This window comes from Rhipicephalus sanguineus, chromosome 6, assembly GCF_013339695.2.
Source record: "Rhipicephalus sanguineus isolate Rsan-2018 chromosome 6, BIME_Rsan_1.4, whole genome shotgun sequence".
Taxonomy (NCBI): Eukaryota; Metazoa; Arthropoda; class Arachnida; order Ixodida; family Ixodidae; genus Rhipicephalus; species Rhipicephalus sanguineus.
Genome location: NC_051181.1, coordinates 78222013 through 78235296, shown reverse-complemented (window position 1 = coordinate 78235296; position 13284 = coordinate 78222013). Strand labels below are relative to the sequence as shown.

The following is a 13284-nucleotide window of genomic DNA, read 5'->3' as shown; positions in this document are numbered from 1 at the left end:
CCACCTGTATTTTCTTTTTGCGCCTTTTCTCGCTTATTAAGCGTCTTCTCGCAGCAAGCGTGGTGTTTTTGGTATCGTGGAAGACTACTTTACTAATGCGAGAAAAATCGTTTTGCTCTTTAGTGTCCCTTTAAGTGTAACACGCCAACGGTGACACAAGGCGCCTTTGACAAAGATAGGGTTCCGCCTATCGAAACGTCGGCCGGCCTGTGTGAGGCACATTTTTCGTGTTCATAAAACCTACGTAGCGCACCACAGTTGCTGGGTGAGGGTTACTGCATCTTGTACAGTCAACTACAACCAGCATTGTCTCGTCTAACGCTTCAATACTATCGCTGTCATTTGCATGAAATTGTGACTTTCTCCGCGCATTTTTTTTTTATTTCGCTGCATGTCTGATTGCGTATGTTCTGAGATTATTAGTATCATCATCACAGTGGCACTATGATGATTATAGACCTCTTGCTCTTCTTTCTTTCAGTGCATTTTATCTGCAGTCATCATAGTAGCCCTTAAAGGGATGTTGTTTCAAGTGAAGGATTGCGTCAACACGTGGAAAGTGTCACGACTGGACGCTGTAAGTAATAATATCTTTAGACATAATTGAATGCAAAACATGGTTAAGATAACGTACTTACTTTTAGGCTCATTCGTATCTATATTATACGTGATACGAACGCGATTTAGCCTGCACATCCTTTATCGCTCAATAAGTTTTCTTTCTTTTTTTTAAGCTTACCTGGATTATCACGTTCACGTCCGTCGTTATACTGGACATCGACATCGGCATCGCCGCGGGCATCGGCTTTTCGGTGGTCACCGTCATTCTGCGAACGCTGGTGTAAGTTTCCTGCTTCGAATTCGCACTGCGCATGCGCCGTGTGCACTGACTGCGCAGCTAGTCGCCCATATTCTGAGAAACTGGGCTGTCGGCCTACTTTAAGCATGCTACGTTTATTTGTGACTCAGTCGCCAAAGAGACAGATCGAAGGTCCGCTCCGAGATTAGCTAACCAGCTAGTCGTGACGTCACAAATTTTGAGGAAGTCTGCTCGGGCGTATTTTTTTCTTCGTCCGTAAATGTGGACTTCGTTGCAATCCAAAAAACAAGTTATATTTCTAAAACTTTCAAAAACCTTGTTTCAGCCAGAGAAGCCCGAGTAGAAAAAAAGATACATTGAAATGCGTGACGTCACACGACATTTCGAAAAAAAAAACGATGTGAAAGTTAAGTTTGACATTTCTTTCTCGTAGTGTGCTAACACAAGACGAACGAAAGCGAAGCCTTGGACGAATATTAGATCATTTAAAGGCATTTCACTGTTTCTAGTTTGTGCCCCTTTAAAATAATTGAAATTTATCTGTGTTCGGTACGTCCAAGATCAAAAAACCGATAATTACCTGCTCATGTTTCTAACAATTGAATATAAGAACAATATTATCGTTGAAATCAGTCCAACTATATGATACAACAGCTCAAATAGCAAGCCCGTGTTCCGTTCTTGTTAAATGGGCTTGCACATTGTTTCGCGCGAGCAATTTTATTCCCGTTCGCGAGCATTGCGCTGTTGCGCATGCCCACAAGTTTAAGACTCTGTCGTTCTCGTCATATTCGCTCGACAGCCATATAATTTGTTTAACTGGTGACAAATACCCCCCTCCCCCGCCCCCCAACCTCTTCAAACTGGTTTGCTATAATTGCTACGGGCTTGACCATCGGGCTGTACATAACACGGTGGTTATGTGCTACGCCAGCGCTTCGGCCCTCCTGATCAGTGTCCTTTTTTCGTTACAGGCCTTACGTCTCTTTTCTGGGAAACGTTCCTGACACGGACATATACTTGGACGTTAAACGATACAAAAAGGTGAGCTGCATAGAATTGGCGACACGATATCAGTTGTCAAGTTTGCGTCATTCCGAATAGACGTATGCTCTTACGTGTGTAAGGGCGTATGTGCAATCATAAAAGGCAATGAACGAAGGTGATGTTTGGTCTAGTTCGCAAAGGAGTTCTTGAGGGAGGGCTTAAAATCAACAAGATGGCGATGTTTGCTAGGCTAGCATGCTACTATCTCAGTAAGTGTATTGGGTACTGGACGAAAACGAAAGTGTATAGCGATCGTGAACAAAGTTTATTTGTACTTAGTCCGATGTTTATCGATGTTTTTTCAGGCTCAAGAGATCCCGCGAGTCAAGATCTTCCACTTCAGCTCGGCGCTGTACTTCGCCAACAGAGACGTGTTCAAGAACAGTCTCATGGAGGCCATCATCGGCAACAGCGAGTATGTTCGCGTTACTGCCAATTAGTTAGTTAGTTAGTTAGTTAGTTAATTTCTGTGGTTTTACGTGCAACAACCATGATATCATTTGTGAAGCACATCATAGTGTGTGATTCTGGATCGATTTTGACCCCCTGAGGTTCTATAACGAGTACCTAAAATCTAAGTAGACGGGTGTTCTTGCATTTCGCTTCTCTCGAAATGCCTCTGCCGTAGCCAGGATTCGAACCTGCACCCTCGAGTTTAGCAGCACGACACCTTACCTTACTAAGCTATAGCATGTCGGGATTGTGCGCGAATGTTCCTCTGCGAGTTTATGCTCTGGAAGATGGAAGTTCATTCCTAATGGGTGATATTGCTGGTGTTTTGTCGGGCCTGCGTATAGACTCGCATGAGAATGAAGTATTTTAGGTGAAACTTAATAGTTTAGTTTGCAACGTAGAACGAAAACATTTTCACGTTCAGTAGGCAAGAAAGGGAACACCCATTAGCTTTGCGCCAGTTAAAGTGGCCTACGTGCATTTTGCCTTAGAGGAACGGTAAAGGGCAAAGCGTATTACTGGGTTTAGTGCAGCACAGTGTTGGCAACGAAATTCAGTTTTCCATCGTAACTGTATCCAAGCCCGACTGACTTGGCGGAAAAAAAATTGGTTTATCACTCGAGAAGCCGAAAGCACGAAACGTTGTGCGGAAACTGCCTGACTGACTGACGTCGGAGTTCAAACAAAATACCGTGTAGAAACGATATATTATCAATTACAGTTCGATGTACGAAGAAGACCCATTACGAATCATCCCTGGAAAATTTTTAGCTCTGTGGTTCCCAAGCAGTTCGCCTATCTGAATGCAAGCCTGTTCTTATGTGGAATGCGCCCTATCCTACGAACCAAAATCCGAGCAGTAGGTGTACGCGTGTGTTTATTAACGCGTTCTCACGTATGGCCCGTTCTCCTTTTTCGCAGTGAAACGCGCAGTCTTCTCGAAGACCAAGGCAAATACAACGCTGCCGATGAAGGATCCATAGCGGCTGTCATCCTGGATTGCTCAGCTTGCGTCTACATCGACTCCTCGGGAATCGAAACGCTAAAAGAGGTTAGTATCATCACATATGACATTTGACAGCAATTAGATGTATGTCGTAGCCGCCAGATAAGACAGTATTACGCCGCGAAAGAAGCCTCGAGTGATTTGGATTAGTGAGCGCAAACGGCATTTGTGCCTAAGAGCCCGAACGGTGCTTCGTGTTCTGTTGGGGAAAAGAATCGGCTTGCTGCAGCAAGAGGAACCCACACAGCGGTTATTAAAGTAATGATATTTAAACGCGTATCCTGCGTTCATGATTACATTTAGGCCTTCATTTTTTTATTTCATGATTGGTTTAGATATCTCGCTTTGCTGTTTAAAATCGTTAAATCGTAAGTATTCTGTAGGATGCCCTGCTGAAAGTACTCAGTCTCTTTGCACGACCGCTTATTCTCAATACTTGTGATCGAGTTTTTTTTTTCTTTCCTGCACTTGAATGCTGTCGTGTCGGTGTCCGTTGGTCTAAATAGCCGTACGCGTCCTGTATTTTTCCTTGCAGATACTGAAAGAGCTTAGAGACTCGCAAGTCGTCGTCTACTTCGCTTGTTGTTCAGGTAAGGTTTGAGCATTGCTGTACACGTTTTGCGCTATGCACCAAATTACTGACGCTCTTCAGTCTGCACGACAACAGAGCCGTCTTCTTGAAGTGTATAGATGCGAGTATGCTCATAAAGCTATCTGCATTTGAAACCTCTTTTACTGTGGACATCCTACGTCCACAAATGTCTTTCAATTCCATATTGATGTGATACGTCGTTGGCAGTGCCTAAGACACGGATTTTCAAGACCTCGACCTTTGGGCTATGGAGATCTTTTATCGGGCATCGCATCGAAGCTGAACTGGCGGTTTATAACTGTGTCAGCGGGTTTACATGCCTCGTGTTTCAATTCTTTTGAGTTTTAAAAGAACGTACTGTTTATATGTGACCAAGTTGCGAATATGACACAAACCTAAACATTCTTCGTTGCTTAGAGTTCTCAATACATTTATGTTTTATATTTTGCTTGACGAAATGTTCTTGTCAGTAATGGCCTTAATTTACTGAGGGGAACAGCGCAAAAAAACGGGACGGAGAAAGATTGAACACACGACACAAGCACGAACGCGGCTGCGCCCCGTTCTTTCATGAATGCAAGATACTCTCGAGATATCGTAACAAGACAGAGCGCGAAATTAACGAGGCCTTTCATATCAAGACGAAAGGGGACATGTGCGTCAGTGATCCTTCACTCGCCCTCCTGGAAAAAGAGATAATGTTTTTGAGTAGTTAACTTGTAACAGCGCTTGTGTCGTGTGTTCAACCTTTCTCCGTCCCGTTTTTTGCGCTGTTCCCCTCAGTATCATGTACCAACTGGCCCTTCATGAAACCCTTCGGCCTTAATTTGTTCTCATTGTTTGTGACGTTTGCTTAACATATTACGTACGTCGCGCGTACGTTTCGACGCTTGCGATTTTCTCGGCTGAGAGGTTGGTCTCTCATCTTCATCTACACTCTAAGAAAAAAAAGAGTATGCGTGACTCTTTTCGGAGAGTTCTGACTTGCCACGTATAGGACTCTCTTTAAATAGTCACGGTGACTCTCTTGGTGGGCCAGGGTCGGCTCGCTCTAGGAGAGTCCCCTGACCCTCTAGGAAGAGTGCAAAGACTCTCATCGGGAGGATCACGTTACCACTCATAGGGAGTCAGACGCCCCTTGCCGGTAACGCTCCTAGGGGAGTCAAGGGACCCACACCAAAGCATCAAGCGACTCCACAAGTATTTTAAGCTACTCATTTGATCCTTGCTCTACTTTTGCGCGACTACTGTTGAAAATAGTGGAGTATTCATTTTAAGCATGTCCAATAATACTTGCCGTTCTGCCCAGCGGCTGTAAAAAAAGAGTAGTTCAGTTTTAGCATTATTTTAATAAAACTCGTCAAAACAACACATATTTTCCAACAAAGTTATATAGAAAGCGCGAAAAGATGGTCTGTGATTTCCAATTAAGAAGTTTGGGTATTCCTCATTTACATGCTTCTATGAGTGTAGCCAACTAAAATGTGTGACTGTGATGTGCACAGTGTCATAGGGTGCTAAATGAACAGCAGAAATCGCCATCATATTTCCATATTTATTCCTTGTGATTAAGAATAAATAAAAAAGTGGTGACGGCTTGAGGCATCAGACTTGTGGCTTGCTAGGTTGTCGCTCCTGTCCAGCGTGAGCACCATGAAAAACGGTATCTGAAAAGCAGAACGTGATATTATGATGAGAAAATGAAATTGCAGTAAAAGTTTGCAAAACCTACACAATAAGTGGTTCACACAGACATGGTAAAGGCTAACAACAAAACGACAAAGCACATCCTCCGGCAGCCAGGGGCATGCCGTGAGCGGTTATTGACCGCACGTCTTACAAACGTAACCCATCGTTAAATACTCAGATAAACAGATGCGAGTACTAGGGCCCGAACGACACCCAGCGCGTGCGTACGCCGTCCACGTCGAGATCAGACATGTCATATGCTAGAATTAGCGCACATAACTCCCACAATCACGTACACTCACTCGATTCTGTTATAGCGACCAACGTCATCGCAGTGTATGCAAACCACGAAAACAGCAAACAGAAACGAGGGAAGAGAGTGCACGCCGGCGGCCGCAACAACGCGCGCCGTCGAAAGTCTAGAGCTTCTTTCACTTTACCGGCGAGGCGTGTCCAACTTGAATGACTACCGCGTACATTCTGGAAGCCACCGTACTATATCTGCACCTCAAACTAGTCTTTAAGCCAACAAAAACCATTACATATAGTGCGTCTGAGCGTTCTGTACACAGGCTTTTTTTTTTTTTTTTCGCGTTCCCACGCGTGGAAGCACGCCGCACACTCAAGGTCGATGGAAATGTTATTATGCAGTAGACTAAAGTGCACCTCAAAACGACATCTTGCACCTTCAGTAGTGCAGACACGACGTGCGATCAGCAAGAAATGACCCTCGATTATTGTTTGCATCGCTCACTTTATGGGAGCTTGTACAGCAACGCGCATAACGGTGGCAACTCGTTAACTGACAGCTTTAGTTGGGCATCCGCAACAGCCCCGCGGATACAGGCTACTGTTGGAAATGGCGGGCAGATTCCGCAGAGCTGCTGCAGACGCCCAGCTAAAGCTGTATAATTAGTACCTACGAAAGCAGTACACTCACCGTTTACTGGCGCCCGTTGTCGGTGTCTGCAGCTCCATGAATATTCCGCCCTCCAAGAGTCACTTCGTGCACGGAGCCGGCTTCAATACCACCGAAGACGCGCAACCAACTCATCCACGCAACGCATTCCAATAGACCAGGAGACTGAGACGACTGAGACACTGAGACATGGGTGTTCTCTGACTGAGAGAGGAGAGCGGCGCGCCACCCCAGCGCCAACCCCGTCTGCGTCTGCGTCGCCGAGCAAGGCGCCACAACGGCGCCAAAGGGCGAGCGTGCGATATGTATGGCGTATACGGCGGCTCTTCCGTATACCGAAGCCAATCGAAACGCGCTTCAGGAGGGTCCAGTGACTCCTTCCCAAATGCGAACTCTTTTTTTCTGCCTGTACCTTCCAAAAGGGGTCAGATGGACACCCGAAGGGAGTCACGGTTCTATGACCCTCTTTTGACTCTCTTTTTTCTTAGAGTGTACACCTCTGTGCAACCTTCAACTTCTCTCGCTTATACAAATCTTAAGTTTGCATCGAAACACCGATTCGCCGGGCAGGGGCATATCAATTATTACTGGCAAACGACCTTGAAAATGTATCACCTGAAAAGCGACAATACCTTGATTTGGGCGGGTTGGTCCATCATTAGAGGATACTTGAAAAGCGCCAACGACGGCGACAAAAACGCCAGTCCTGTTGTATGTGTTTCGTCTTCGTCGTTTGCGCTTTTCAAGTATCGTCTCATGAAAACCATTTAAGTTTAGTCGCAACTGCCCTTATCATAACGTCTCATCTCCGTCATTATCACAACAGCAGTTGTACGCACAGGTGAATACCCGCCTTCACCGCCGTCGGTGTGATGTTTGGATTAAAGCCTTAATGCGCATGTATGGGTGGCTGAGGAGTTGGGTTGCTGCAATTTCAAGGGCAACCACAGGATGGCCAGCAAAGCAGTTGTGAGCATAGGGTGACGACTCGATGCGCGTCGTCTTCCCGTATGCTCACTGTTAAAGAGCATGTGATCTCGCATTCTTTATGGGAAGAGGGCGCCCGTCTCATACTATAGCCCAGATGTCAGCGCATGGACGTCGGTAGGCCGTATGTTTGTAGCCATCTGCGGCATGTGCCAGAGAGAGCTGATGGCTTCGTGCACGCTGTCTTCCCGCCGAGCACTTATAATGTTCAAGGTCGCGGAGGCGCGGCGCGGTTGAAATATCGAAGTAAGCAGCAACACGAAGCGTTCGTATTGGGACAAGCATGTTTCGCGCACCCTGTTGCCAGCTCTTATCATAACTCAAGCGTCCCGGCAGCGGTTGCTCGCGGACATCGGCTGAAATCTCGCATTTCTGTATGCATGCTTGACGTCATGCTTGTTTAGTTGGTATGCGAATGTGTAATGCAGATTATGCAACCTATAAGATTAGTTGTGCGTCGTGTTATTGCTTTACTTTGCCATCGCAGTCATTGCGCTCTTTCGGGCGGAACCGTGTCACGTGCCTCATTTTACTGCTCGTTCCGTTCGCAGTGCCTACGTACAAGGTGCTACTGCGTTCTGACATCCTGGAGATGTTCAGCACGCCCATCGTGTTCCCGACCATCCACGACGCGGTACTGCACCTGCCACCCACCATGAGGCCGCCCACCCTGTGACCGTCGTGCGAATAGACCGGCCGAAAGCCAAGAGCCACCGCAGCCGTGAAGCGGTGCGACGACGGACTATCGGCCCAGCGACGCAGTCGGGTGGCCGCTTCAACCCAAGCGCTTCGCGGGACGGCGCCAAGAAAAATCAATGTGCCATAGGACAAAGGACCCAGCGTTGGGGAAACGTTGGACTGTCGACGAAGCCGAAACGTCACGCCAGCGATAAGTCGACTTTAGGGCGCGACGATCTAAGCAACAATAGTTCCCGTTCTTCGTTTAGAATTTTACCGGTGTTCGCAAACTCGACAGCATAGGATGAGCATTCGAGAGACAAAGTTTTGAATCTTGATACGCGTCGTTCGCGACGAAAAGTGCTTATTTTGATAGCGTCCTACATAAATCGAAAGACTTCGGGCACGCGCTGTGTCCGATGCGACTTCAGAAACACACAGGAAAGCAAATATTTCACGTGGGTACGCATTCAGAGATCAGACATTTTCCATGTAGGCGAAAGTCTACATAATCAATTTTTACGGCGTCATTGCGTTACCTTCATTTAAACGCTCTGGTATAGTAAATAAGGTTTCCAATTCCAGCCAGCCTGAGGTAACCATTTCAATGTGAACATCTTTATTTGCTTTCTTTGCGTATATGTTAGATTTGAAAGTAGCGTACTGTTAGCCCAATTAGTTTTAGCGGTAGCGTTGGTGCTCAGACATTGAAACTGTAAGACGTTTCACGTGGAGCATGTCCTCACATCACCCTAACCCTCACTAGTGTCCTTTTTTTTTACAGTTTATTAAGAAGGCAAGATGTTTGACGCAAATTCTGTCGCATGCCCTGTGAGCTCGCTTTGATGGTCGTATGCGTGTTAACCGCGAATACAGGATTAGTGCAATTGTCCAAAGTAAGATGACCGTTTATTAAACGTTACCTACGGGTGCGCCATTTTCAATGTCTAAGAAAGACAACGCCCGATAGCCATGTCTGCGTGGAGGTACAATGTAGTATGACTTTTGTTGCACTTGGAGCTTGGTCTTGCCTGAGGAGTGCGAAAAGTTTGTAGCACTGTATGACGGAATGTTTGTACTAGGCAACCTGCTCAAGAGTGAAGCCTTGTGTCTTGTATGCTGTTCATGTTATGAAACTGGTACGCACACACGGGAGATAGGAAAGAAATATAAGCGAAATGCGAGGTTGCGTCACAAATCAAACCGGCCAACGTGAATTTGCCTGTTTATAGGCGTGGCATGTTCCTAGGAGGCAGCATACGCAAGAACAACATTGTGAATGTGGTAGCTTCAATGTGACACCCATGGGTCAACAGTGCTCAACAGAATGTGATAAGCATCTAACGTTTGGTAGTGGTGAGAAAAACTTGCGAATGGAGGCAGGGATGATGTGCGCAGATTACGCAGTCGTGAACAAGTAATGACAAGTGATTTACGGAGATGTTCCCGCTCTTGTTGGTGAACCGCTGGAGTGTAGTCCGTTGTGGAGCCTTGAAACTCGCGTGACATCGTTAACACACATTGGTCAGTGGTGCTGTTGTGAGCGAACATTCTATTGCGACTCTGCACTGACACGTGGCATTCTTAAAAAAAAAAACCTTGCTTTAGAAGGCGCAAGAAAGGCAAATTCTGAGCTCCTCATATCTGACACGTACGTACGTACACCGTTGCTAAAATTAGTTGCCTTATTTAACCGCATATGAGCACTTCAAAGTGAAGGAGTAGATGAGTACACGATCGATTAAAACGTACAGTCTTCCTCAATGGGAGCTGGAGGCGTTGACCTACAACACGTGATAGAGATGGCACTAATATAATGTAGCTCGTCGCACACTGTCCTATAGTTTCGTATTCCAACTACTCAATAGAAAGAGACGCTCATCTGCGTGCAAGAGTTTATATAGTTTTTTGACGTTTTACAATACCAGAAACTGCCACATTAAGGTGGTTTCACCAAAGAAGCATGCGCGTCCGGACGTGCAAAGCGGATCATGTTTCCGACGCATAGTGAGACATTTCTGTTTAGTCTGGTGCTTTATTATTATTTTTTTTAATGTTTGTCCCGTCTTTTGTATCTTTTATCTTCTTCTTTTACGTTTCCGCAAAATGTGACCTCGCGCGTGTACTTGGACATCTTGCGGTCATCCCTTTCGAGCATTTTATTCGCCGCATCTTTATATACGCATTTTTCTTCGTGATATTCAGTTTTTTTTACCTCGACATCGAAGAGCCATTTTTCATTATCTCGCGATGCAGAGCTTTTAAGAGAGAGTTTTCCAGTTGCGCTGCTGAGCGTCGTGTCATGTATTTTTTTTTTCATGACGCGGAAACACCTCGTAAGGTGCTCGAACACCAACCGCTAAATGAGCGAGAGATGTATTTTTGTTAACGCTTTAAAAAACGCGTCTCACTTCGGCACTATTTTATTACGCGCGTGATAATGTTCGCAGTGCAGACTGTGATAAGGCAGCGATACGGTTTGTGAATGACTGTGGTGGGTCAAGAGCGTTGCGTCATGCCATTCTTGACGAGTCGACAGTCGTTGTAGAGAGTGGAGGCTTCGCTTTTAAGCGGTGACATTGCCAACCATAGAGTTTGCTACGGCATTAACTAGAGGGATATGTGGCGCTGTGATCGTTCAGCTATACCATTGGAATGACGGGTAGTACACGAATTTGCCTAGTCTTCGTGCTTGCGGCTTCGAACGCACTTGTGGCTTTTTTTTATTGTTGTTTCGGCTTTCGCTTCGAATAAAAGAATTGCTCGTTCTGAACCTGGCGAGCTGGTTTGTACCGTTCAGCTTAAAAGGGTCCAAGGTGGTGAAGTGGAACCGCTGAAGTTTTGCTGAGCTCTGTCTTGCCACGAAGTGGCTGCAGGCCACACGTCGCCGATGGTTGAAGATCCATGCGTTGTATCTCCCATAGACACTAGCGCCAGATTTCCCTCTAGTGTACTGTTATGAAATTATGTTGCCAGCCACACGAATGCGCGCAGACTTTTTGAGTGTTGTCTCATTACCATGCTCCTGCGTGTGCGCAGTTGTTTCTTTTTCTTTAGCACGTAGCGCTGCCCGTAGTGTGATGCGATGTCCATAACATTTAGATGTCTAAACGTGTTTTTTTCCTTCAATGGAACTTCTGTGCGGGTAGAGAAAAGATGTGCTGTTGATGTTAGCGTGCCCATCTTCATGTTCCAGATGCGAAGGTCCTCATTGTCTTTTATGATGTGTGATGTTTATCTTATAATTATTATGGTTATTTCTCTCTCTCTCTCTCTCTCTCCACCCTCCTGATATGTGCTGCCTGAAGCCATGAAGTGCCACGCCGGTTCTGAGACCGAAACACAGCTGGCGCGTTTCCGCAACGTGCGCGCTGTCACGCGATTGTGATGGTGACAAGACGAGAGACCCATCCAAAATGAAAAAAAAAAAAAAAGTGAAAAACCTATTTTGTACTTGTGTAAATATACGCGCGTTTTAAGTGTTATATAATTAGTATATAGGTTTATATTGCAATAATTTGTATATGCAGACATATGTTCTATAAAAGGAAACGTTGTTTCTCCTATGCAATTGTCTCCGTGTTGCCTTACTCGTCCAGTACAGCGTGCATGGTTATCGTGACGTCTCGAATCACACAGAAAAGAGCTCCAGTAAAATCTAGCTTTCGGTCTTTTTCTTTATAGCACGACGAAAATTCAGTCATGTATGTCGTATATACAACTTACGAAGACCGGAGAGGCCCCGCCCAAAATAGCGAAGCGCGGCAGCCGACCGCCTCCACGACTGAATAGTGAGTCCCGCTCATTCACTCAGCAAGGTTCTGCGAAGGCGGGGTCACCGGCCGTCCGGCTCATGACGTCAGTTTCGAGTGCGCGCCCATTGGTGGACGCTTGTGTGCGTCCGCTTTTGAGGAGAAAATTCCACGGGCTTCTAAAGTTGTATCCGACTGTAGTTAATCGTTATCTCCACATTCTCTCTGCTTTGGTAAGCACGTTCGGTTATGAAAATGGCATAATAAACCTAGATCGCTGAGCCATCGGCCACTGTGGTCGAGCGAAAGATGACCATGGGGCCAGGGTTCCGACTAGGGTTCCTGTAACACGTTCTAAGCATTCCTTATCAATCACGAACGGCCATTCTCGGAGCGCCGCTGGTACACTCTATAGTATCTGCATAGGGTCGGCCCATATTCATTACATTTCGTTCTTACGTTTGTACCGCGCGGAAAACACGAGCCGTGGCCTCCGCAAACCGCTCCAGGGCACTGACGGCGACGATTGCGGAGGGCATGCTCGAGCGGACGAGAAAGTTCCAGCACGGGAAATATCCCTGGCCGCGACCAGCGTTTTGGCAAATTGTTGAGACTTTTGTGGCCGGTGCCGACTATGAGCTGTTTCAAGTCGGCCAGTTTTAAAGACGATAGACGATAGTCTTTCTTGGGGAACTTAAACGCAGAAATTTTGGTCTGTCTTTCTGTTTGTCGGCACGTCACCCGATTCAGCCAATCGGCCAAAGTTGAACCACTTGCTTACCGCCCACCCATCTTGAACTGGTACGGCTCTTCATACTTGTGAACGTTGTCGATCAAAAAGTAAATATTACGCATATCTGAGGCGTAACATCATTAGGTAAGTATTAGGTGGTGTGTTCTTTTAATAGAATATACAAAGATACGAAATTTTAAGGACCTTGATGGTATGCGTTTAACGTTGAGACAGTAACGCGTTTATTTTTCTCATTTTTCCGATTTCTTTTCTAGGCAAATAATTTCTCCGCACATCTCGGCAGCTTATTCATTTCTAATATAACTCTTTAGACTTCAATGATCGCCTTTTCAGGCAGCTGGCCGGTGTTTCTTTAGCGCCGCCTTTTCCGATCCTAATGCCTTTTCGCGCTTAGTGCGCTTCGCCAGTGGTCAGAGTGACGATCCGTTCGCGTTTTCAACAGCATCTGCTGCCAGATAACGATGCTTCGACATCCTTTCGAAGTTTTTAGAATCTCCCCGCCCAGGGGAAACATCGTAACCAGTGGCAAACTAACTATATCTTGCGTATGCTGTTCGACGTCCGTGCATTAGCATGTGCAGTCGTGC

At 46.0% G+C, this 13284-nt stretch overlaps 1 protein-coding gene across 6 annotated transcripts in view; it reads left to right on the top strand.

Moving 5' to 3' along the window:
* LOC119395923 (solute carrier family 26 member 6) overlaps positions 1 to 11757 on the top strand; it is a 275825-nt gene extending 264068 nt beyond the window's left edge. For all 6 annotated transcript variants that reach the window (XM_049416816.1, XM_037662950.2, XM_037662948.2 and 3 more), the window contains exons 13-19: positions 482 to 577; positions 735 to 841; positions 1795 to 1864; positions 2173 to 2282; positions 3242 to 3371; positions 3862 to 3916; positions 8065 to 11757. In XM_049416816.1, the coding sequence (XP_049272773.1) occupies positions 482 to 577; positions 735 to 841; positions 1795 to 1864; positions 2173 to 2282; positions 3242 to 3371; positions 3862 to 3916; positions 8065 to 8189 (693 nt within the window). In that variant the 3' untranslated portion in view covers positions 8190 to 11757. The remainder of the gene's footprint in view (positions 1 to 481; positions 578 to 734; positions 842 to 1794; positions 1865 to 2172; positions 2283 to 3241; positions 3372 to 3861; positions 3917 to 8064) is intronic.
* Positions 11758 to 13284: the final 1527 nt, after the last annotated feature.